At 47.0% G+C, this 25,331-nt stretch overlaps 1 protein-coding gene across 6 annotated transcripts in view; it reads left to right on the top strand.

The window, feature by feature from the left end:
• foxn3 (forkhead box N3) overlaps positions 1-25,331 on the top strand; it is a 136,282-nt gene that overhangs the window by 67,643 nt on the left and 43,308 nt on the right. For 4 of the 6 annotated variants that reach the window (XM_053632704.1, XM_053632699.1, XM_053632705.1 and 1 more), the window contains exon 2: positions 12,720-13,282. In XM_053632704.1, the coding sequence (XP_053488679.1) occupies positions 12,734-13,282 (549 nt within the window). In that variant the 5' untranslated portion in view covers positions 12,720-12,733. Of the gene's footprint in view, positions 1-1,065; positions 6,506-12,719; positions 13,283-25,331 lie in introns of those variants that run through there. The other 2 variants (XM_053632700.1, XM_053632701.1) reach the window with 2 other exon arrangements.

Here is a 25,331-nt window from a genome sequence, read left to right as displayed (position 1 = left end):
TTTAATTAAACTCCTCCAACATTTTGACTATATAATGCTCATCACATATACGTAGCGTATAAAGCATACAATGAGTCTACTACGCTATATACGTATCATTTTTTTAAAATGCCGTTCGAGATTTGACCACAAACTTTTCTCCACTGCTACTCAGAAGCGATATCACGGCCTTCGGGACAGGTTTATTTATTTATTTAATTCTTTACAATTAGAAGAACCTTTTGTGTGTCTGCATTTATTTCGAACCCTACTGGACATCACGGGTACATCAACGGGGAGATTTGTTCCGGAGGACGTTCCGGTGAAAGCCCGAGCTCTTTTCTAACTACCAAACAAACCTGCTGAGGGGAGGGGGGGGGAAGGGGGGGGGGCGCGATCTGTGTATGCTCATGGCATGCATAAAAATCAGCTCGCTAAGTGATATTTTATTTAGTGTCACGCCAAAGAAAATCAATTAGCAAATTTCTGGTAGTAGTTTGCTCATCGATTAAGTGCTTACATAACGAGTACTCATTCAGCTGACTGCTTGTCTCCGTCACTAATTTAGCTACACTACGTTTCTCAGACTGTAGAAGAAACGCGGAGGTCCTCTGCGCTCTCTCTCTCTCTCTCTCTCTCTCTCTCGCTCTCTCTCTCGTTCTCCGTGACGATACGGCCTTCCTGAACCGCCGATCTTACGCAGTGCAGCAGAGACGCCGTCGCACCTGCGTGCAGCACTATTAACTGTGTCGTTATGCGACGCTGCGCTGTTTATTAACGAAACGCGTCCCACACCGACTCAGTTTGTGCTCATTTAAATGGCCTGTCAGAGGAAAGCAGCTGTCCCGCGCTCACCTGCTATAGCAAAGATAGAAAGGAGAGTCCTTGAGAGAAGAAAGGCGTGAGTTTTATAAACGTTCATTCAGAAATCCGTCTCGGCTCCCATTCACAGGCTGATGAATCGAGCGAGTTAGGAGCAGTGTCTTAATTTTCATTAAGTGCCCTTTCCCCCTCGGGGGTGCGTAACTATGGATTCGGCTCCTAACCGGGTTTCCCTCGCCGCTGATCCACAGCCAAATTTAATTCTGTATCTCCCGGGTGCTCTCCCCAGGCCCTGAACCGTGCGTCCTCGGAACACCATCCCACCTTTGCGTCTGTGAGTGTATCTGAGCTTCTTAAAACACACACGCACACGGACGCACACACTTCGGCGTCTTTCCTGTAGACCGGTTTGGCTGCGTCTCTGCGACCTGGGATTATATTAGTTTCCGTTCTCGTGCACGGCTGACTAGGTGTATTACCCGAGCGCTAGCAGAGCCGCGGCGTTCACGGAAAGCAGGCAGGCCTCTAGTGAGAGAGAGAGAGAGAAAAGATAATGATAAAGCTGTTGGGTTTCACATCACACTTTGCTCACTGACCTTCAGCGAAATGTTAGAGCTTAGCCTGGTCCGGCTGCCTGCTCGAGCCTGTCTCAGTCTCCGAATCAGAGAGCTCGTTTACAACAAAGATAAAAACCCACAGGGTCGGATTTCTTAGAGGACAGAAATGTCCGAAAGTGTGTGTGTGTGTGCGCGCGCGCGCGCGCGTGTGTGTGTGTGGTAGAGAGCTTTCACACTCACAACCCAATCCCAACCCAGCACTCACAATCGTTTCTATAGTAACAGCTCACCCAGAGGGACGTGTATGACGGCGCGTTACATGTTATTGAACATGTATGGAAGGAGTCTCCAGTGTTAATAAATCCTCATAAATCTGCGAATGGTGCATGAGAATCGCCGCGGAATAAGAGGAACGCTTCAGGACGCGATGTTATCGGAGAACGATACGGTAACTCTGATTCATCACACCATCCCGTCGTTGATTATTATTGTCCTTCACACCAGCGCCGTCCCTCTCGTCCACGTCATACGTACCGAAGCCGAGCTCACAAAGTCTCCATCCTCCCTTATGTCCACACCGCCTCTGGCTTTACACGGCGTGTTCACGCTCGACACGTATCACGTGCCTGGAGCAGACAAGGACGCCGGGTAAAGGCCGTGCAGAGGTCAGGTGTTTTTTTGTTGTTTTTTTATAGCGAGTGTGACCTCACCTCGCAGCTCGGCTCTCAGCCTCGGGGATGCGATTATCCGCCGGAAACATTTCACATCCGACGGAATACGTTCAACGTTTCGCACGAAACGCGAAAGCCATTACGGCATTCCTCCGAAGGTTTTTCTTCAATTTGTACCACTTTATGCCACGTACCCTCGATAAATGATGGCAGAACGAGGGGAAAAAATGGGGGTAATAACTCAAACCTCGGCGCAAAAATAATACTCTTAATACGATGTCAAAGACCAGCGGGAATGAGGACAAATGGCGGAGCTCCCCTGGGGTTCACTGGCGGAAGAATTAACGAAGCCTGTCACCCCGACCCAGCCGCCAGCGTCGCTATGGAAACGGACGCCCGGGCACCTCTGGGTAACCGTGGTGACACAGTTGCCGCGGCAGCCAGCCTGCACCTCTACTCCTAGGCAACAGAGCCGGGAAGAGCGAGCGCGCGTGCGTGCGCGTAAGAACCTGCATCTCAAACAGCACGAACGAGCTGTAATGGAGCTTAATCACGTCTAAAAGGAAAATACAGACTTTATCACGTCTTTGTCTCGTCAGTAACGGACCCTCAGTTCTAAGGCGCGACTCTCGGTATAATCTGCTTTACTGTATCTGTGTGGTTTCCCGATCTCGTCGTCTTAATCCCCGACAGCTTTGCGCAGGTTAGAGAGGTTAGCACGCGAAGATTACGCGAGCTTATTAAAACGCTCAGAGACCTGGCCAGATATTCACCGTCCACATGGTGAGGGCTAAAGTTCTTCATGTCCTGAAGATTAGAAACGCTAACCCGCCGGGAAGGAAATGAACTCCGTAGCTCATTAGTCGCTCGTTTCTGGTCCACATTTATCCCACTCGACTCTGGTCTTCACTCGCCCAAACGTCAATACCACAAACATAAACGTGACGTTTTTCATTAGTAGAAATGAGCACTGAGTGTTAGCTGGTATGGCCTTCCTTTAAGGAAGGAATAACACACCCGGGGGAGTGCTGTTATAGGAGATTAATCAACGACGGGATGGTGTGATGAAGCAGAGTATAACCTATTACCTATAAAAGCACGCCCCAAAGTGTTCTATTCTTCTTATACCACAGCAATTACTAATGCACCGATTATTAATGAAAAATAACACATCATACTTTTTTTTTTATCCATTTATAGTTTCATTTAATGTTGTGAAACACTTGTGAAACAAGTTAGTTCCCGTTCTCTGTTACATCGAGGCAGATATAAACACTTGCTAGTCTCAGATTTCATAGCGTGAGCGTCATGTCATGTTCCTACGTATGATTACGCAACATTACGGTAAGAATAAGCACCAGAGTGTCTTTTTTTCCCCGTCTATTTCACGCCCTGCTGCTACTATTAATGGATAAAAATCCAGATGGGTTTCCGTTTATGTCAGCTCAATCGCACTGGCTTGCTTTCAAGGAAGGCTTGGTCTGGGATCCTGGCTAAAATATGGCTTTGGAGAGTTCACGTGTAGGAACGTTTCACATTTAATCCGCTCATGGTCGCTCTGATCGTTAACCTAGACTAGGTTTGAAAAACGAATATAAATGTTCTACGTCTTTTTGCGAAGACGAGCGTGAACGTTCTGGGGGAGTTATCCGAGCGCCGGAGCCGTCGTGGCGTCTGGGTCTGGGGAATCGAGGGCCCGGGGAGCGCGGAGAAGCGGGGCGAGATAAAAGGGAAGCCCTCGCGCTGCCGAGCCCTCGTCCCCAGCTGTGTTCGCTTTAAACCACTGTCCCTTCTCACCTCATTCAGATCGAGAGAAATGAGACGCCGCTCGAAAAAACACGTAGCGCTCGGGGCGCGCGGGTCGGAGAGAGTCGGATAGATAACTCATCGTATTACACTCACGGATCCACTCGGAATTACAATTCCCAACAATCCACTCCTACGTCTCGTGACTGGTACTTATCAGAGAGAGAGAGAGAGAGAGAGACAGAGCGAGACGGACTGACAGACAGAGAGACACAGAGAGAGATAAAGACAGAGAGTTACAGAGAGACAGAAAGAAAGACAAGGAGAGAGACAGCAAGGGAGAGATGAGACGGAGACAGACAGAGTGAGGGAATGAGAGCGAGAGACATACAGACTGATAGAGAGACACAAAGGGAGAGAAAGCCACAGAGAGACAGACAGAGAGAGACAGCAAGCAAAGAGTGACGCAGAGCGAGGAACAGAGCAAGACAAACTGACAGACAGAGAGAGAGAGAAAGGGAGACAGGGAGAGAGACCCGGAGGGAGAGCGAGACAGACAGACAGAGACAATTCGTTAATTTATTTACTTGCTTTGGCAATAAAGCACTGCTGAATTGAAAAGAGAGCGATACTGTCAAGAGACTTAAAGAGTGGCAGATAGACAGGCTGAGAGAGATGAACAGAGAGATAAAGACAGAGAGAGAGTTACAGAGAGACAGAAAGATAGACAAAGAGAGAGAGACAGCAAGGAAGAGACAGAGAGAGAAACAAAAAGAGAGAGAGACAGACAGAAAGAAAGACAAAGTATGAGACAGAGACAGACCGAGTGAGGGAATGAGAGAGAGAGAGAGAGACCGAGTGACACAAAGGGAGAGAAAGACCGAGAGATAGACAGAGACAGACAGAGAGAGAGTTGCAGAGAGACAGAGAGAGGAACAGAGCAAGACAAACTGACAGACAGACAGAGAGAGACAGGGAGAGAGACACGGAGGGAGAGCGAGACAGACAGACAGACAATTCGTTAATTTATGTACTTGCTTTGGCAATAAAGCACTGCTGAATTGAAAAGAGAGCGATACTGTCAAGAGACTTAAAGAGTGGCAGACAGACAGGCTGAGAGAGATGAACAGAGAGAGAGAGAGAGAGAGAGAGAGAGAGAGAGAGGGAGGGAGGGAGGACATACGTGTTGCATGTTGTCATGTTGCTGTATTTCGAGACACTGAGTGGATACGGAGGGATTACTGCTGGATGTGGGCAGGTTTTCTGGCGTGATTAAATACACTTTAGCAGATTAATCAAAAGACAGATCGTAAATCATCTCTGCACACACCAACCTCCTGCAACCCAACCTACAGCTGTGGAAACTCTTACTCACCAGCGTTTTGGATCTGAGCGCGAGAGAGCGAGCGAGAGCGAGAGAAGAAACAGAAACAGACGTAGTGACTTCCTCTCATTTGTGAGCACTGATCACAGTTATTTAATCATTCTGATGCGATTTGCTCTCGCTCTTCTGTCCGCTCCGAGTCCGACGTGCTCGGGGCTTTTAAACCAGGACAACGTCGGCGGTATGATCCTGACGTGTAGACGCAGAGGGAAGCTCACTAACGCCCGCCTTCACTTAATTCTTAATGTTTATACCACAGCGCTGAGCGATTCTGGATTGTGATTGGCCAGAACGTGTTCATTAAGATATACATCGTTGACACCTTTTTTATTTATTTATTTATTTATTTATTTATTTATTTTTTGCGTTTCCCATATGCTGAAGGAGTCTCCAGTGTCAGCGGTTTGTAGCAGTCAGTTTCTCGGCAGCAGGTAGCGTTGGTGTCCAGGGTTCGCTCTTGAACTCGGGTTACCATCTGACCAGAAGAAACCGGTTCCTGAAGATGAATGAATTAATAAACAATAGAAACGCTTCCTCCTTATCGATGAGATGTTTTTGCGACACCGCTGCCAGCGAGCTTTAAGTAGAGATGCTACTGATCTGATACCCGGGGTAGATCGGATATCATCTTATATACCCTGGGTATATATTCATTTTAATTCCGTTGTCGTTTGAACGAGCTAGAGCCCTCGAAAGACTCATTCTTAGTGCTGCGTTCTCTTGACGTCCACGGAGCACTGACATCGACGGATTTCATTAGCCGAACAATTACATATGTACATAACCTTTGACCTCTGCGTCCTCTCCTGACGTCTGATCGAATGCAGTTTTCAATTAGGAGCCGAGGCCACGCCTGGGCCTTTTGATAGCTATCTTTTTTTTTTTTTTTTCCCAGACAGGAAGCAGAAGGAAGTGTAGTTAGTATCGCAGAACAAAAGCTAGTGACACGAGCAGAGAAAGAGCCTCCGGGTTTCAGCACGAGCCCACAAAGAGTCCCGAGTCCTGCGTCTTTCCTGCGTTTGTCTTTCTCTGACATCACGGCTGCTAGTTGCAGCGGTGCACAGAACACCGCCGGTCTCCCGAAACGGACGAGAAGCCGGCACTCGTGACATGAGTTACTGAGGCGTGTGACATGTGACACCTGTTGAAGGAGGGTTCCGAACAGGTTACACCCTCAGCCTCGGCTCTCGCAGGTAAACACCAGGCGGATGAGTCGAGGCTTGCTGGAGAGCGTGAAAAACAAGAAGCCGTTCCTCTGCTTTTAAACGGCGTCCTGATAGAGCAGAGGGAAGGATCGAGCCTCATGAGAGCCTCCGCAGAGCAGGTACAGAGCTTCGTCCTTCTCCGTGAGTCTCTCTCTCTCTCTCTCTCTCTCTCCGTTAACGTCTTTCGGACTGTAAGGAGATCTCAGCGCAGCGTTGAAGTTTGCGTCACTCTGCATTCCTCTGTGTGTTTATTCAGCCACGGCTACATCTTCAGCCCGCTTTCCTCTGGCCAAGTTTACTTGCTAGAGACAGAGAGAAAAAAAAAAAAAACCCCCCACTGGAAAACATTCTTAACTTCACTCTGAACAAAGGAAAAAAAAAGTACAAAATGCCACCGAGACACTTTGTGCTGATTCTAAACTGACCCAGATGATTCATTCGCTCCAGCTTATACGACAGTGGTGCTGAATCCTCCCTTCTGATTGGTCGGGAGGTGTCGATTCATTTTCTCTGAAAGTAATGCGGTCGTTCTAATACATCATCGTTTCTATAGTAACAGCTCACTCACAGCGGACGCTTCTCGTTAACGGATTAAAAAAAAAAACGTGTATGAACATTGTTTTGGTGACGTTTACTTGAAGTAAGGAGAAGTATAATCGACATTTAAGGAAGGAGTCTCCAGTGTCAGAGGCGTCCGAGACGTCGTTATGCTTTTTTTTTTTTTTTTTTTGCGGTTTCTGCTAACATGACAAGCTTGCATTTTATTTGTTTTTTGTTTTTGTTTGGATGTAGATAGGAGAGGAACGAAAACACGTCAGGGTGTTGATTATTTTCCCGTACCGGCACAACACCGTGTGTCTTATTCCTCGTGTTAAATCTCTGAGCCGGGATACGAGAGAAAATCCGAAACGGAGACGCGATGTTGCACTCTGTACACGGACGGAGCATTTTTCAGGCAGAAAGAGGGCAAATCGATGGATTCAGTAAATGTCACCGCGAGGAAAGGGCTCGGCCCGTGAACAGCACGCACTTCTGAGATGTTTCTCTAAATATCTCGCTTGTATAAGAACTCTGCAGATTCGTTTTTTGGCAGACATGGATAGCAAGCGACAAGCTTTCTTAGTTACTTTTCTTTTCTTTTTTTTTCTTTTCCGCCAGGCGTGTACTCACCGCTGAATAAAATATCGCAGACACCTAAGGCTGATTCTCTAATCGTCACGTCTGCATAATTCATACGAACGCGCTTTGATTATTAAAAAGCGTGCATAGATTATTAGATACGTGTTACACGGCGAAGCTGCGTGGCTCAGCTGTGAGAGTGGATTTAACTCCAAAAGTGTGTTAATTAATATCCTGATAATCAGCCCAACAACCCCACCCCCCCCCAATCCCGACACAGACCTCAGACTTCAGCACAAACAAATGTTTTAGGGGAGGCAGATGGTGTTTGGGCTGCTAACAGAACGTCACGCTTAATTATCCACTCTCGAATTCAGCGCGCTCCCGTGTGCTGGCCGGCCCTGGGCCTTTTCGTCGCCATCTACACGCTGTCGGTGAGCGCTCTGTATACCGAATTAACCGCGGAAGCGCGACGGCAGTAAATAACGTCGCGTGACGTCAGTGCGGTCCTTCCACAGCAGGCCGGATCGTTGTGATTCGGTTTCGAATTATCCGGACGGTTACGAGGTACCAGCGTCTCAGAACTGTATCTCGGAGGCCGCTTTCAGACTTCTCTTCGAATCTACAGCGCATGCCGGGCTAGTTACTTCGCCCATGCTGGCTACGACTGCTAGAAACGTCATTGGTTACAGTAACAGAGACTGTTTTTGTCCGTCCCCCCAAATCGACACGTCTAGCACTTTCTCCGATTATAAAAGGTAACGAAGCACCCGAACGCGTCTTCGCACTTCGTCATGTATTGGTATGAGAATGCCTTAAAGGCGCGGTCTTTATTTATAAGTCGCCAAATTTCCGCTCACAGCTTTAATAAAAGGTCCGCTTGGAGGAGGAGCTTTACTTTCTGCAGCACCAAGAGTGATGTACACACGCGATGTGATGTGAACCACGGACGTCTAACCAATCAGAACAAGGCGGCGTGTATACTCTCTCGCATGTTGCCTGTAGATAGATAGATAGATAGATAGATAGACAAAGCTCCGCCTCTTGTATATAGATCTCGTTTTCGCTTGAGTAGCAGTGTGTGTGTGTGTGTGTGTGTGTGTGTGTGTTTTGGGGGGCGTCTAGATACCTTTAAGCTCAATGCCTCAAAATCACTGACTGCAGCTTTAATCGGTGCACGCGCTCATACGCTGTGGTTTTTCGCTCGTTATGAAAAGTAGTAATTGGAATTGTTATCAGTGTTCTGACACGAGTTGGGACAATAGGACGGGCTTTGTTTATTACAAGAGAATAAACAAAAGAACAAAGTGATTAATTAGGAGATGAAACAGCACAGATTAAACGAATAAAACGACGACTAAAAGCAGCAGGGATAATCGCACTTGTGTTAATTGCGCCGTTGTGTATTCGTCGGAAATACCCACGATGCCGTAACGCGCCGAGTCGATTTTCTCAGGCGGGGTAAAGTGTTATTAGAGAGCCTCGCGCGCTGAAAGACCTTCTTGAAGCACTCGTCTTTTCAGTGCACTTGATCTTCGGCGGCGTCTGAGCGAGCGAGCGAGCCGCGGCGTTTTTTGTCACTCACTCCATCACGGCGAAGATGAAAGGAGATGTTCATAATGGCAGCAATCTGGCCACCATGCTGCTTCCTCCTTCACTGCCTCCACGCAGTCTCGGCCCTTCCTAATGACAGAGCTCGATTTCCTGTTGAGCCTCATCACCTAGATTAACACCCGTCCCAGCAAACACACACACACACACACACACACACACACACACACACAGTGTCGCAGCATCTCTAAACGCTATCGCATACAGCAAACGTGAAGTGTCATCAGCGCAGTGTTTTTCTTCTTCTTCTTCTTCAGAGAGGGAAATTTGGTCAAGAATGATGCGTGAAGTCTCTTGGAATGCAGTTGGCAGTAAATTAAGCCCAAACAGAGCCCTGTGTCTCCATAGCAACCGCACAATTAAATTACTTTCCTGTCAGTTGTAATATAATGTTCGGTGCAGAGACTCATGGGACCGCAGCTCCCCACCCTCAGGCGAAGCTACATCAGCGCTCCTCATTGGAAAGATGCAGTGCATTGATTTTTTGCATGAATGATTCCAGTGTTTACGTTTCGCGCTCCGGTCTCGTCGTAATGAAGCCGAATAAAGTTTGTTTTGCTCTCCGAATTGCCGAAGCTCTTAAGAGCGTTTCTGGGAGGAAAAAAAAAAAGAAAAAAGAAGAAGAGAGAAGCGAGAGAAACGTTTTACAGATTGTCGGCTCGGTGGCTTCAGGAGAGCGAGCGCTCATTTTCACGTCAATAGAGAATCGATGTTTGGAAATACGTCCTTTATGAAGCGATTGTCGAGTCGTAATGGGTTTTCATCTCTTTATCTGACGTCGTAAACACGCACGTCAACCAATTAATCCTATCAAAGAGAGACAGGCGAAGGGAGAAAGAGAGGCACGTGAGGCGTTTAAGATAGCCCGATCACCGTGACACCGCCACACAGGGTTTAGAAGGTTACGGACTCGTCCTGCTGCCGTATTCTTATCACGCCGCTGCCGATTCAATTGAATTCCCGTCGCCGGCGGCCCTGAGGACTCGGACGCGCGGCACAGAAATGGATCTCAGCGATAACGCTGCGATAAAACAGCCCCGCGGGGTCAGACGTGGATTCGCGAGACATCGCTTAAAGGCGGAGCCACCGCCGCTGACGAACGAGCAAACTATTAGTGTTCTTAAAGCCATACCGTAACACAGTGCTGCTTCACGTCTTTAAAAGACGTTTCTCTGGACCGATCCGGGAGCGCTCCCGTGGCGCCGTAAAACAGACTTCGTATGCAAATGACGATCGAATATGCATAAGATGCCGATCGATTATATCGGCGCTATCTCTCGTTTCTATAGTAACGGCTCGTTCAAAGCGACTCGTCGTAAACGGATGAACTAATACGTGCGTGTAAACATCGGAATGGAGGGGCGGGGTTTCCTTGAAGCGAGGACCGGTTTAATGAACGTCCATGGAAGGAGTCTCCAGTGTCAGAGACGTTTTTACGCCCTTTTTTTTCTCTCTTGATAACGTGACAAGCTGCGACTCAAAAAAAAAACAAACAAACAAGCCGTTTAAAAAAAACACACGTGTAGTCGTCGGATTTCTGTAAGGAGATGTTCGTTCAACACTCAGGGAAGGAGTCTCCAGTGTCAGAAATGACATCTTTTACACTCCTTTGACAAACTGCGTTTGTTGTTGTTGTTGTTGTTGTTTTTGTCTTTTTAACTTTAATACAGTGAACAAAGAGAGGCCGGTAATCGTTTATCGCTGGTATATATGAGAACTCGTTTCGTGGACGTTCAACGACACTAAGTGTAAACAGATAAAAAGTACGATATGTTTATACGTGACGAATGAAAAGCTGGAATCGTGGGCACCTGCAGAGAAAGAGCCTCCGGGTTTCAGCACGAGCCCACAAAGAGTCCCGAGTCCTGCGTCTTTCCTGCGTTTGTCTTTCTCTGACATCACGGCGGAAAGGTTTATTCCTTCCCACGAGCGATTCGTTCGGTAAGAGAACTGAAAGTGTGTGCAGCTATGAGAGCGAGAGCGACGCAGGTCCGGACTCGCCGACTCGGCTCCTGGTAGTTTAATGGAAAAACTCTGATGTACTTAAAAGACTCGCTCAACTTTAAATGCGAGTTTGTGTGAAGAATATCGATGTGTGCGTGTTTGCGTTGCTCTGTGATGGACCGGCGTCTCGTCCAGGGTGTATTCCCACGCCACACCCGGCGTTCCAGGGATCTAACGTGACTCCGGATCGGACGTGATCCCGAAGACGACCGAACGAACGTGCGTTTGAGCATTTTACAGCGTGTGTGTCACTTCAGTGGCATAACCGAAAGGTGTGTGTGTGTGTGTGTGTGTGTTTGAACGTAGAACCAGCCTCTGACGACATGCTAGCATTCTACACATTCCTGAACTGAGAGTGGAATGGTGAGCATGTGAGCATACGTGAGCATGTGCTTGTTTCTGAGGCCGTGTTTCGTTCTTCAGACAGGAAGTCCTCTCCGGTTCACACCGCCCCCTCGTAACGTGAGCACACCGGAATCTCAGTCATGCGCACTGACTCTATTATCAATCCATAAATCTCCTCAGCAGTGTGTGTGTGTGTGTGTGTGTGTGTGTGTGTGTGTGTGTTCACTCTGCCAGCTCTCCTCATTAAGCCCTGCCTACAGAAGAAAACGTTCTTTTAAACGCTTTGCGATTGTGTTTAAAAATGGATGTGGACCTGCTAACAAGCAAAGACGCTGAAAAGTGTTCCCAATTTACACACACACACACACACAAACGTTTGTTTCGCTTATTAAATTCTTTTGATTTTCGAAAATGTGGACACAGATGTTAGAGCAGATTTGGGTGCTTCTGATGTTGATGCTGGATGTTTTGGTTTTTTTCGAGAGCAGTAGCTTTGAGTTTCTGTTAAACGATCTTTTTAGACTCGCCGTGTAGGACGCTGGATATTTCTTATATTATATATATATATATATATATAAAACATGAAGCTACACTGATTTCCCAGCTGGTTAAGTGGATCTATTTAGTATCTAACACACAGGTGATGTTTGTAGACACGTTTGTAGACACCTGATCATCACACCCACGCGCGGTTCTTCCTCAAACCGCTGCCACAAAGTCTGAATCACATAATTGTATAGAATGTCTTCGTACGCTGTAGATATACAGTTTCCCTTCCCAGGGACGAAGAAGCCCAAACCTGTTCCAGCACGACACAACGTGCACGTAGCGAGCTCCAGGAAGACGTGGTGCGTTCAGGTCGGAAGAACTGTGAGCGTCCCGCACAGAACCCTGACCCCAACTTCACCGAACACCTTCGGGACGAACTGGAACCGGAGCCTCCTCGCCATCCCAACGTCAGCGCCTGATTTCAACCTTGTAGCCGAACGAACACGGATCCAAAACGGAGCCACGCAACAAAATCTAGTGGAAAGCCTTCGCAGAAGAGTCGAGCGCGTTATAGCGGCAACGGTGGGAAATACGTCGGAATAACGACGAGATGTTCAAGAAGCACGTATGGGCGTGATGGTCAGGGGTGCACATACTTTTGGTCAAACTTAGGAAGGAGACTGTTAATGCTGTTAATGACGGATGAAAATATACGGCGCAGCGTAGACGGTGTATTTGAGTGAAATTGAGTGATATTAATGAAAGATTTTTTCTGTCTCCCCCGCAGGAGCCTTGGTCTAAATGGGTCCGGTCATGCCTCCCAGCAAGAAGCCGGAAGCTTCCGGGGTGAGCGTGGCGAGCGGCTTGAGCCAGCTGTACCAGGTGAGCTCGATCACTCGGGCGCTGTGCGAAGACGACGAACTGGAGCTGGCGCTGCCCGTGCCGGCCATCAAGCTGGAGAAGTCGGGCGCCGAGGACGAAGAGCTGACCAACCTGAACTGGCTGCACGAGAGCAAGAACCTGCTGACGAGCTTCGGCGACCCGGTGCTAAGGAGCGTGAGCCCCGTGCAGGAGCCCGACGACGACCCGCCTCCCTCCCCGGCCACCTCCGACCTCGCCTACGACGCCAAGCACAACCCCAACTGCAAGCCGCCGTACTCCTTCAGCTGCCTCATCTTCATGGCCATCGAGGACGCGCCCTCCAAGAGGCTGCCCGTCAAGGACATCTACAACTGGATCCTCGAGCACTTCCCGTATTTCGCCAACGCCCCGACCGGCTGGAAGAACTCAGTCAGGCACAACCTCTCGCTCAATAAGTGTTTTAAGAAAGTGGACAAAGACAGGAGTCAGGTAAGGGAGCGCTCACACTCACATCTCGCACCGGACACGGCACATCAATCTTTCAGGGCGGCGCGGGAGAGAGGAAAAGCCCAGTGGCCTGGCAGGCACTTTATTTAACAACCACACTGCAGGCGTCCAGCTCGCTCCTAGTGAAAATACTTCCATATCAACTATTCGCGCTTTTTATTCCCGTTTAAGAAACGTTTCCCTTTCATATCAACACCCTCCCCAATACGACATAAAACACGGTCACGTGACGCGCAGAGACGTCATTATACGACGCGGATGTTTTGCGCTTAACGCTCTGATCCACGTTCAGTAGCTACGTTGGCCACGCCCCTCTCGGCACAGGTTGGGAAATGCCCGACGGATCGTGAAGTTCACACCCACTGTTGCGAAGCTCCGCCCACGTCTGCGCAGCCGACTTCATTTCTGAGCACAAAAATAACGAGAAGAATTTGTCTTCAACCCAAACCAGTGTGAAAATATGATCAGATCAGCATGTCTCTACTCTGTGTGTGTGTATATATATATATGTGTGTGTGTGTGTGTGTGTGTGACTGTCTGTCTGTTTGCCAGTCGGAACAGTAAAGCCGATCTGCGTGACTCTCACACTGCCATCTGGTCTGCGGCTGTGGCGCAAATAATTTTTTTTTAATGTGTGTGTGTGTGTGTGTGTGTGTGTGTGTGTGTGTATACGTCGCCATAGAAACAGCTTTGCAGTTGACATGGAAAGTAAGCTGTTGCTGTAGCAACAGAGAAACTGCTGCGAGTGTGCTCGTGCATGTTCATGCATGTGAGAATGCATGCATACATCCATGTGTGTGTGTGTGTGTGTGTGTGTGTGTGTGTGTGTGTGTGTGTGGAGTGCTAATCCAGTGGTAATGGAGCAGTCATGTTAAGGCAGCTGGGTGGGCTGGAAGCCTCAGCCCCTCTCCCATCACACACACACACACACACACACACACACACACCAGCCTGGATCTGTGTCATTCAGTTAACCCTCTCACTGCCACACACACACTTCTGGCCACAATAGCGTGACATTAACTGATAGAGGAGGTATTAAACACCGTCCACTTTTTTAGGATATCTGTGGATCTTTTTTTATTTTTGATAAACTGTGGTGTTTTTTTCTTTTTTTAAATAAATTTTTTTTTAAAGGTCCGTGTGTTTTTTTTTTTTTTAGTAATGTTCTTTAGTATCTTTATTTATTTATTTTTTAGGCTCTGTGTTTTATTATGATGTGATCTTTTTATTTTTTAGGCTCTGTTTGGTTTTTTAGTTTAGTTTTTTTTCTTTTCTTTTCTTTTATTATCCGCGTTTGTTAATTCATTTGAATTTTTTAGGATCTTTTCAGGATCTGCGTTTTCTTAATTAATTAATTTATTTATTTATTTACTATTTTCTGATTTGTGAAGGTTTTTGTTGAGCGCAGCAGAAGCGAAGCGTATTTTAAAGGGGCCGCTACAATTGATTTTTTTCATTTATTTATTTCGACGCTTTTCTTTGAAGCTTTTACTGATGTATTTACTTACGTTTCTAAGAATCGCTTCTCCCGGTCCTCGTCATTCTTTTTATTTTTTGAATCTGTCGAGGATCGGCGGTGTGTTTCGTGTTTGTGTCTCGGGGCTGATGTCGGTACCCGCACGTTGACTGATTAGATATAAACCGCTTCAGACGCGCCGTTCACGATAACACGTGAACGCAGCGGAGTCATTTACATACCGCTGCGTTCCTCATTCTGTACCTCGCCCCGGAGTCGGAGTCGGAGTCAGTTCCTTTTTTTCCTCACTGCGCAAAGTTTCTGAACTTCCGGATCTGGAAAAGTGAAATAGTGCTTTCACTACCCGAGGTTCGACAGAATCGAACGGTGTTTAGGGGCGGGGCTAGCAGGATCAGGGGTGGGGCTAGCAGGACTGCTCACTGCTGATTGGTTACTGCGAATGTTTTCTGATCCTACGGAGTAACTCAACCGATACGTTTATGACGTCCTCACACCGTTTTATTTATTTATTTATTTATTTATTCGTGTATGTGTTCGTGTTCCTTAATAACAGGCTCCTACCGTTTGTATCTCGTCACGGTAAAAGTGAACGTGTGTCGGAAAAGCACGATATTTTAAAAACATTTAGGAGGTCACGTCTATTAATTTCAGCTCTGCCTTTCATTTGCATGGCCTCATTGGCCTACTTAATTAACGCGCCAGACTAAATCGGTTTTAATTCCACATCCACGGCGGATGTGTTATGTATTCATGCACCGCGCTCCATATTGAAGCAGCGAGAGGCAAATTAAAGAAGCAAAATAAAGGAGTAAATAAGTAAACATTCGACGGCGGCGCAGGTCTCCAGGGTTTGCCGAGGAACGGCGCCTAATTAGTTTCCTCAGAGATGAGACGGGATTGAGAGACGCGCCACCTTTTTCATCTTTAACAGTCTTTCATGGGCGTTTGCCACTGTTTTTCTGCCGTTCTCGTTACATCTGGATGTTGCGTTGCATAGCTGGTGTGGGTGTGGGTGTGTGTGTGTGTGTGTGTGTGATGCGCTGGCCTCTGTCGTGCGTTTCCATGGATATGTTATGAACACACAGTGTGAACTTGGCACCAGAGTTTGGAGGTATTTATGGGCGGATCAGACCCTCGCAAAGACACACTCACCTGCAGGCAACTCTGTGTGTGTGTGTGTGTGTGTGTGTGTGCGTGCTTATTCTTATGCGGCGGCCTCTGACAACCTGTCTGATTAATGTATGGTTTCCCCTGTTGTTGCGGTTGCCACGGTAACAGAGGTTGGATGAGAGCGCAGGTGGAGGCCGGGTGGTGGTGTGGATGGTAGAACGCGAGCTCGCTGCTCCACCTGCGCTGTTGACACGCTGCTTGTCAGCTACAGCGCTCTCTTCACTCCCGCTGAATTATTTAAAGAGGTGCGTGTTCGACATAATGGAGGAAAAAAGGCCTGTGCACTCCCAGACTCTCTCTCTCTCTCGCTCTCTCTCGCTCTTTCTCTCTCACTTTTCTCTCTTTTATACTTTTCTCTCTCCCTGTATACACTGTATATCTCTTTTTCTCAGTGAGTGAGAGTGACGGAACAGCGCTCCGTCCCATTCCCACCTCACCCTCACTATTCCTGGGATAGACTCCAGATCCACCTCCACCCTGTTCCAGGATACAGCGCTTACTGAAGATGAATGAATGATGAACTCTTTCTCTCCATCTCTCTCTCTCTCTGTCTGTCAGACTTTCTCTGACTCATCTCTCACTCATCCTCTCCTCTCGTTCCTTGTTTCTCACTTAATCTCTCATTACGTATGTCTCTCTCTGGTTTTCGTTCCATTGCTTTCTTTCGTTGTTTCTCTCTGTCTGTTCTCTTCATCCCCTCTCGCTGTGTCTGTCTCCCTCACGCTCTCTCGCACACATTGCCCTGTTTTGTCTTTCAACTATTCTCTCTTGCTGAGTCTCTCTCTCTCTCTCTCTCTCATTGAGTCTCTCTGTCTCTTTATTTCAGTCTCTCTCTCTTATTGTGTGTTTGTCTTGGAGAATCTCTGTCATTCCTATTCAGTCTCTCTCTTGCTATCTCTCTTTCTGAATGTGTCTCTCAGCAGCCCTCCATCTATCTACCTATCTATCTATCTATCTATCTGTCTGTCTGTCTGTCTATCCCTGTTTCTCAAACTCTTTCATCGTCCCAGTTTTCTGTTCATTCTCTCATGGGGTCTCTCTCTCTCTCTCCCTCTCTCTCTCTCTCCCTCTCTCTCTCTCTCGTCTCTTTTTCTCTTATTGAGTCTTTCTTTCTGTCTCTCTCTCTTTGAGACTGTCTCTGTCTCTCTTTGTTTCTCTCATAGAGAGTCTTTCTCTCTCTCTCACCGAGTTCTTCTCTCCCTCTGTCTCTGTCGCTTTCTCTCCATTTCTCTCTCTCTCTCTCTCTCTCTCTCTCTCTCTCTCTCTCTCATTGAGTCTCTCTTTCTCCCTCTTTATTTCAGTCTCTCTCTCTCTTTCTCTCTCTGTCTCTCTCTGTAATATAGAGCACTATGGTGATTTGGGATAAAGCCCAGATGCTCGCTAGCATGTTGCTTATCCAGCTGTTGTGATGTGCATGGACAGATGTTAAAAAAAAGTGGTTGGGGCAAAGTGAACGAACACCCCACTCCACCACCCCCCCCCCCCCCACTCGTACCCCTGTTTGGACTGCTCCACTGGGTTACTGTGGGTCACCGAGGCTGAACGTGCTGACGCTGCAGCCTGACCCGATCAATACAGCACTCTGCTTTCTCCTCCTCCGTCTCTGTGTATCAGCAGCTTCCCGCCACTTCCTGTTTCACTGCACAAGCTCAAACACAGCAGCCTAAAACCTCTCAAAAGAGTGTGTGTATGGGTGTGTGTTTCGGTATGGATGGAAGGGAGGGGTGTGTGTGTGTGTGTGTGGGTGGGTGGGTGGGTCAGCATACATTTACGTTACAAGGACACCGAGCGGGTGAGAACAGCTCTGATTTGGTCAGTATGTCGGTCACCGAGCCGGGGCTAATAAAACCTCTTTTACTTTAGGAGAGGAATAAAAAGCTCTCTTTGCTCCGGTTATGAGCGCGAACGCGAGCGCTGTCAGCTTTAAAAGAACAACCCTGCCTGGTCTTATTGAAAATTTTATGAGCTGGAAGCAGTCAGTGATTTTGTTTACTCTTTGTCGTCAGCGGTCATTAAAAAGTGCGTGACACGGACAGAATTCCACACCCGGATATTTCCATCATCCTGGACAAAAGCGGCGTGAACGAATGGGAAGCTTTTATTCCTTTTCGAAACTTTTAACACGTCACTGGAGCCTTTCACAAAACTCAAACGTGAAAACATCTCGATTATAAGCAGATTCGATCTTGTAATACTAACCTTACACCACAGCGCTGTTGAATGCTGGCTTCTGATTGGTCGGAAGCCGTTCGTTAATAATCGATCACCGGTTAACATTAATACGCCCCTTCTGATGCGTCATCGTTTCTATAGTAACGGCTCGTTCACAGGGACCTGTACGGCGGACATACCTCGTAAACCGAGCTTAAAAAAAAAACCCCGTGTGTGTATGTGTGTGTGTGTGTGTGTGTGATCTTTGATATGGTGGTCAGGAGATGTTTATTTAACGTTTTACGGAAGGAGTCTCCAGTGTGAGCGCTTTGTAACAGTCAGAGGAACGTTTTCTGATCGGAGAACGCCTTTATGACGTGTACCTCACGTTCCACGCCGTTCCGTGTCCGTACACCGTACGTGGATAAAAGTATGACGTGTTGTTCTTTAATTAATTAATTAATTAAACAGATAAATAAATAATTGTCGTTTTTTTTTGTTTTTTTTTTTTTCAAATTGCTGTGGAATGAATCTCTTATCCTCTTAATCTCTCACAACCCGAGACGTTTTAAAATCACTTAATCTCTGGTCTATTCCCGTGCGCCAGCGCCAGCCAATCAGAACGCGTTCCTGAGGGCAGCGCAGTTTAGACAGTCAGGATAGCGACGACGAGAAAATTACAGCTAATGCCGGCGAGACGGAGCGTACGACCGAGCAATTACGCCGATGACTCGGCTCATCCGAGGAGTGACACACCGGGCCGTGATGTGACGAAGAGACGTGTGTGAATATCGGTTCTGAATACACAGCTGTCAGTGTGTGTGTGTGTGTGTGTCTCAGTTGAAAGACCAGGAGTTCAGAGAGAAATCTGAAACGAAGGATTCGGAGCTGGAAATAACGACGATTTTATACACTTCAAAAAGTAAAGCCGTAGAAAGAATCGTTTTTGGTCACGGGTTAAAGCACCATGAAGTGAGGTCTGTGATTATTATTATTATTATTATTATTTCATTATAGTGGGGGGAATCACAACCAGACAAGGTTTTTGTTTCCCGCGTCATTTCCCCGCCTCGTAACGACGATAAACGGTTAAAGATCCATCAAGCAAAGGGTTCTTCTATGGTGTCTCGTTACAGAACCTTTCCGGCGCTTCATTTTTACAATACCTGCTTCAAATACGTTCGAACATTTAAATATAAAACCACAAAAAGTCTTACAACGCCGAGACCTATATGTGTTTTTATCTTATCTTAACTTATTTACTTACTTATCGTTTTTATCTATACATTTTTAGTATCAAACACACACACACACACACACACACATATATATATATATGTTTATTCTTGGGGCGGAAGTGATCAGGGTTCGCCGGCTCTGCACCTAAAGCGCCTTTGTTTTATTTTTATCTTTTGTCATGGGGATTCGGAGCGCGTTAGCTCAGCAGAACCAGCGCTGGTGTGTCATTAGGCTGGTCTTTCACAGACCTTCTACTCAGCATTATAACTTCTTCACCCACACACACACATTGAGTGTTATGCAATGACGAGGTCATTTGGGTTACCCTGTACATCCTCTGTGATATTTTGGTCTGTCAGTTTAAAAATAAAGTATATACACACACACACACACACACACACACATCCCCAAATGTATATAATTCTACCCCACGTGAACTCCCGAGTCAGGGAGACCTGCGTCTGACAGAGTCGAGTCAGAAACGCGACGGAGGAAGCGGCTCCTCGTGGCTCGGGGCCGTATGCTGAGCTCGTGGGGGAGGCCATATTGCTTGGGTATAATCGCAGCATGCGGCGAGCGTGTCAGAACAAACATGGTTCATGCACGCCAAGCGAGACCATGGAGGCTTGTGAGTGTGTGATTTAGAGGGACTGCATCTCAGCGGGACTCGATCTGGCTGCCCTGTGTTACAGGCATGCACACATGCACACACACACACACACACACACACACACACATACACACACACGCTCACTCACTCACTGACTCATACTCCGTCCCAGGCGTCCTTCCGGCACAGGCCTTGTCTCCGTTTATCATGTCATCGCTCGCTTTCGTGTCCCCGCATAGAAAGGGAATCCTCTTTAATTAGGATTACGTTCCGCAGGTAATTAAATATCAGCGTTTTTATTCCCTGCTTTTTAAAAAAAAAAAATTTCCAACTCACCATTTTACGCTCTGATTAAACGAATCCCAGGTTGTAAACGATCGACGCCCCGCCCCCGACCCACAACCCCACGACTACGACGAACCCGACTCGTCCGGATCGTCAGCCTTGACGAGATCACACCTGCGCTCCACAGTGGACTCTCGCATCATTCAGAGCTCAGAGCTCTTCACCAAAGGACACTGTGTCCAGGAGCGACCGTGTCGTCAAACATCACCACAGATAGATATGTAGACGCTGCCCATCCCGAGGGAACTAACTAACTCGCCCAGCATGCTTTCTAGATTAAATCGAATGAAAGATCGGGTGATGAGGAGGTTGTTTGTCTTGGCTGTAGCTTCGGAGGCAGAAAATCAAGAGAATTTGAGGTTACACTTCAAGCTTGATGTCACGTCAGGTACACGTGAACGTCCCAAAAGTACACGTGCTGTTATTTTTACTTACAGTGAAACCTTCGCTGCTCGACAGTCATAAATCTTCTCGTATTCGCTCACTAACACGGCTTTTCACCGGCATGTTGTCACCCATGTTGGATTTTCTTCTTTGCGCATCATCTTGCGATCTGATTGGTCAAGAGGTAATAGCTAAATAAATAAATAATCTCTTGATTGTTACTCCGTGTCGATCTTTTTTTTCTTCTTCAATTCTGGAAGCTCCTCTAGGACACCATCCATCCATCTTCTACCGCTTACTCCTTTTCAGGGTCGCGGGGAACCCGGAGTCTATCCCAGGGAGCATTGGGCACAAGGCGGGGTACACCCTAGACAGGGTGCCAGTCCATCGCATTGCAGGGCACAATCACATACACATTCATACATTACGGACACTTTAGACACGCCAATCAGCCTACCATGCATGTCTTTGGACTGGGGGAGGAAACCGGAGTACCCGGAGGAAACCCCCGCAGCACGGGGAGAACACGCAAACTCCGCCCACACAGGGCCACGGTGGGAATCAAACCCCGGACCCTGGAGGCGTGAGGCGAACATGCTAACCACTAAGCCACTAAGCCACAACGACACGTTGTCAGAAGCACGTAGAGCTTCATGTTGAAGATTTGCTGGAGGCGGTGAACGAGACGAACTCTGGAAATGTAAAAACACACGTAAGTCAGTTTGCTAGCCTAACTATGAGACGAGACGGGGACGACGGCGCCGATTTCCCCGGTTAGTCATTAGCGCTCGATGGCCCCGAGGCTTTCGAGAACTCGCCGTGGTGTCATTTCGGACCCCTTGATTTATCCCGGTTTGTACCGGGCGACTCTACGGCGCGCTTATAGATTGCTTTTCCCAGGAGGCTGTAATGAACTTAATTTAGGGAATCAGCGCTCTGTCCAATTGATCTGATGGATCGCCGGCCGCCGAGGGTGACAGAGCGGAGTGCGACAGCATCATCACGGCCTTCGTCTCCGAGGCTAATAGCCGAACGACGGCCAAATAACAAAAGAATAATTACAGAATAGTGACGCGCTACGAAAAAACCAAACTCGCGGACACGGAGAATGACAGGATTAGCCCTGATGAAGTCCGGCGTCTTCAGAGCTTCAGAACGAACGACCCTTCTGCCAAGATTATCAAACAGCCTTTATACACTCCTCCATCGCCTGTTGCCTAGGAAACCAGTGTAATCCATGTATTTCTCTCTTTCTCTCTCTTTCTCTCTATCTTTTCCAGCCTCCCCACCTCCCCACCCTCCCCACCCTCCCCTCTCTGATTGGAGACTCTATTGACTCGTGCCATTGAGCCAGCCTTCAGATCCACAAAGCAGCTGTCAGGAGATGAAAATAAATAAGAGGGAAAGTGCTCTAAAACCTATTGATTTTTCCTGATTACTGAACATTTGGAAATTTAGAGCAGCGCAGCCTCTTCTGTGGGAGGCAAAATATGAATAATCCGGCGCTTCGGATGTCGGTAATATCATACGCTCCTGGGACGGCCGTGTCCTTGCTTCGGGGTTTTTCTTTTCTTTTCTTTTCTTTTTTCTTTCTTTTTTCTTTTTTTTTATTTTAAATGACTTCCTAAACACACACACACACACATAACAGATTTTTTTTTTAAACAGATAAATCAGTGACATTTTATTGGTTGAATTCAACCTTTGCAATCAAACCTTTCAAGAAATCAAGGATTAAAAGATTTCTCTCCCCCCCCCCTCCGCCTCTCCGCCTCTCGATTTATGATCCTTCAGTAATTAGAATTGATTGTCTTTGTTTAATCCTGATAGTTTTCACCCAGAGATAGAGATGCATGTGATAATACAGCTTTCTGTCCAATAGGACACGATACGATACGCTTCGTCTCTTCACTTAAGAAAAGACGACAGCAACAATTCCCCCTCCCCATACACTACGGACACGCCGATCAGCCTACCGTGCATGTCTTTGGACTGGGGGAGGAAACCGGAGTACCCGGAGGAAACCCCCGCAGCACGGGGAGAACACGCAAACTCCGCACACACAGGGCCAATGTGGGAATCAAACCCCTGACCCTGGAGGTGTGCGGCGAACGTGCTAACCCCTATCCCAATCCCTCTGCTTCATTCTGATCCCATCGGAATGTTTGCTCACACACCCGTTTATCCATATAACACGTCTCAGGATTGGATTTCATGGTGTCGTGTGCTCTTGCATTAAGCCCAGATATGGTTTAAAACACGCTGATGGGAAGTCGACAGCTTAATTAGGCAGACAGTGTGAGTTTGACCTAAAAATACACTCTTTTACCGCTTCGGAAGGAAACACGACTCTTACACAGCTGTAATATTAAGCGCTGTCTAGGCTTATCATGGAGTCTCATCCACCCTACCCCCCACCTCCCCCCACCTCCCCCCCACCCCCCACCGCATAGCCTTAAATCTCTGTATTTACTTCCAACATTTATCTTCCGTGTAATATTTTATTAAACACAGATTTCCTTCTCTCTGCTAGCACCGATTTAGATCGTGGTGCTTGTATAGCCTTGGGAAATTTCTGACAGCGGATCAATTATGCTAATATCATAAAGACTTCACGTGATCCAGCGTCATGTTTTTTTTTTTTTTTTTTTAAGCGTTCATAAGTCACCGGAAGAGATACGTCATAATCCTCCCGCGCCGTTATCGGCGCAGTCACGAGTCGGACCTCACGATTTTCCCCCACAATCGATAAGGCGCATGACCTTTCCCAGGCTCGTCCTCACAGGGTCCACATCAGAGCAGCACTCTCTCCACCGTTTCTTCTTCTTCTTCTTCTTCTTCTTCTTCTCAGATCAGAACAACAAAACAAATCTCTCTCAAGTGCATCTTCTCCGGCTCCTTTGAGAAAGTGCTGAGTGTGATAAACAGGCTGCATATACGCACACACACACACACACACACACACACACATTTCAGCCTATTTAGCATGTTGTATTTTGTATGGTGAGCTGATATTTGGTTATTGCTTTTTTTTGTATTAGCCGTTTCATTTTTCTCCAGTTTTGGAGGCCAAGGTTGGGTCAGTGACAGAGAACTCATTTCCTTTTTTATTTATTTATTTATTTATTTATTTATTTTCTTTTAGTGCTCAGGGGTATGCGATGTCGAATCATCCTGAACTTTCCTCGAGCGCAAACCATTAACCAATTCGACATAATGGAGAATTTCCGCTCTGCCATGTTTGATTTGACATTTCTCTGATTCAGTGCCATCCATCGCCGATCCCATGACGCTGTGAGTGCTGTCTGTCTGTCTGCCTGCCTGTCTGTCTGTCTGTCTGTCTGTCGGACGCCGAAGAGCTGTACGGCTATTAAAGCTGCAGTCAGCACATTGTACTCGGTTGTGTGTTTTGTTTTGTGTTTCTTTATGAGTCGGGTCTTCACGCTGCATTAGTCACGATAATAACCAGCAGCCAGCTGCTGCGCCAACAGAACAGAAGTTTTATCCCATAGCATAAACGTAAACAGTCACCACTAGACGTGGCGCTGATCCGAAAGCTTCCATTTGATTAGATTTATACTCTACACTTTGTAGTATTTGTTGTCTTTACACCGTACATGATTTGTTTGTGAAAGAGATTAGCTTCGGGTAAAATTAGAACATTTTAAAGCTTAGTAGTTTTTTTATTTTTTTTTTTATTTTTAAAGAAAACCATCTCGGATATCGGTATCGGCCGATATCGATGCTTCCGGAAAAGAAATAGTAGTATCGTGCCATCTCTACTCGCTGCATTTGCGTTTACGGACTTCTAAAAACGAACGTTTGCGCAAAGTCGCATAGTTTTAACGTGGCTTTCGGTTTTAATGTGAAGAGTGCAGAGTAAAAAGCGCATGTTTACGGACTGGTGCGTTTTGCTTCCTTTTTATTTATCAGGAGCGTAAAGCGGTTTCTTTATTCCTTTACCGGACCTGGCCACCTCGTTCAGATATACTGTTTGTAACGGCTTGTAAACGTAAACGATCACAAGATAAACTGCAGATTTTTATACCAGGCAGAGTAACTGATTGGCTGGAGACGGGGAAATACGTCACTCACTTTACTCCGGAGGATCGCAAACTATGGGTCGTGAAATTATTAGAAATTAGAAACCGCTAATATAACTATGAATATCTAGTTACACGTATACGTTACATCACGGCACAGCGAAATTCCTTTTTTCTTTGCATATCCCAGCATGTTAGGAGGTTGGGGTCAGAGTGCAAGGTCAGCGTTAAGGGCCTTGCTCAAGGGCTCAACAGTGGCAGCGCTGGTGCTTGAACCCCCCGACCTTCTGATCAGTAACCCAGAGCTTTAAACGTCCAGCCACCACTGCCCTATATATAGTGTGCTACTATTAAATTAAGAGTGTACATGCTAGTTTTTACAACCCTGACATGTAGCACTAGTGTAAGAATTCGCAGTAAAAAATAAAACAGACAAAATTTCCCCCGTACATTTATCGCCACTAAACAAACTCGCATTGTGCTTGAAATTTTAGCGTATGAAATTAAAAAAAAAAATCCCTCATGCAGCCTTTGAACCTAGCGAAATGTCTGCTGTGAGTACCAGTCTTCTGGGTTCACTAGGTTAGAAAATACCGGACGGACTTTTAG

The sequence above is a fragment of the Ictalurus furcatus genome, chromosome 9 (assembly GCF_023375685.1).
Source record: "Ictalurus furcatus strain D&B chromosome 9, Billie_1.0, whole genome shotgun sequence".
Taxonomy (NCBI): Eukaryota; Metazoa; Chordata; class Actinopteri; order Siluriformes; family Ictaluridae; genus Ictalurus; species Ictalurus furcatus.
Note: the sequence above shows the minus strand (reverse complement) of the source record. Positions and strands in the feature narration are given on the sequence as shown.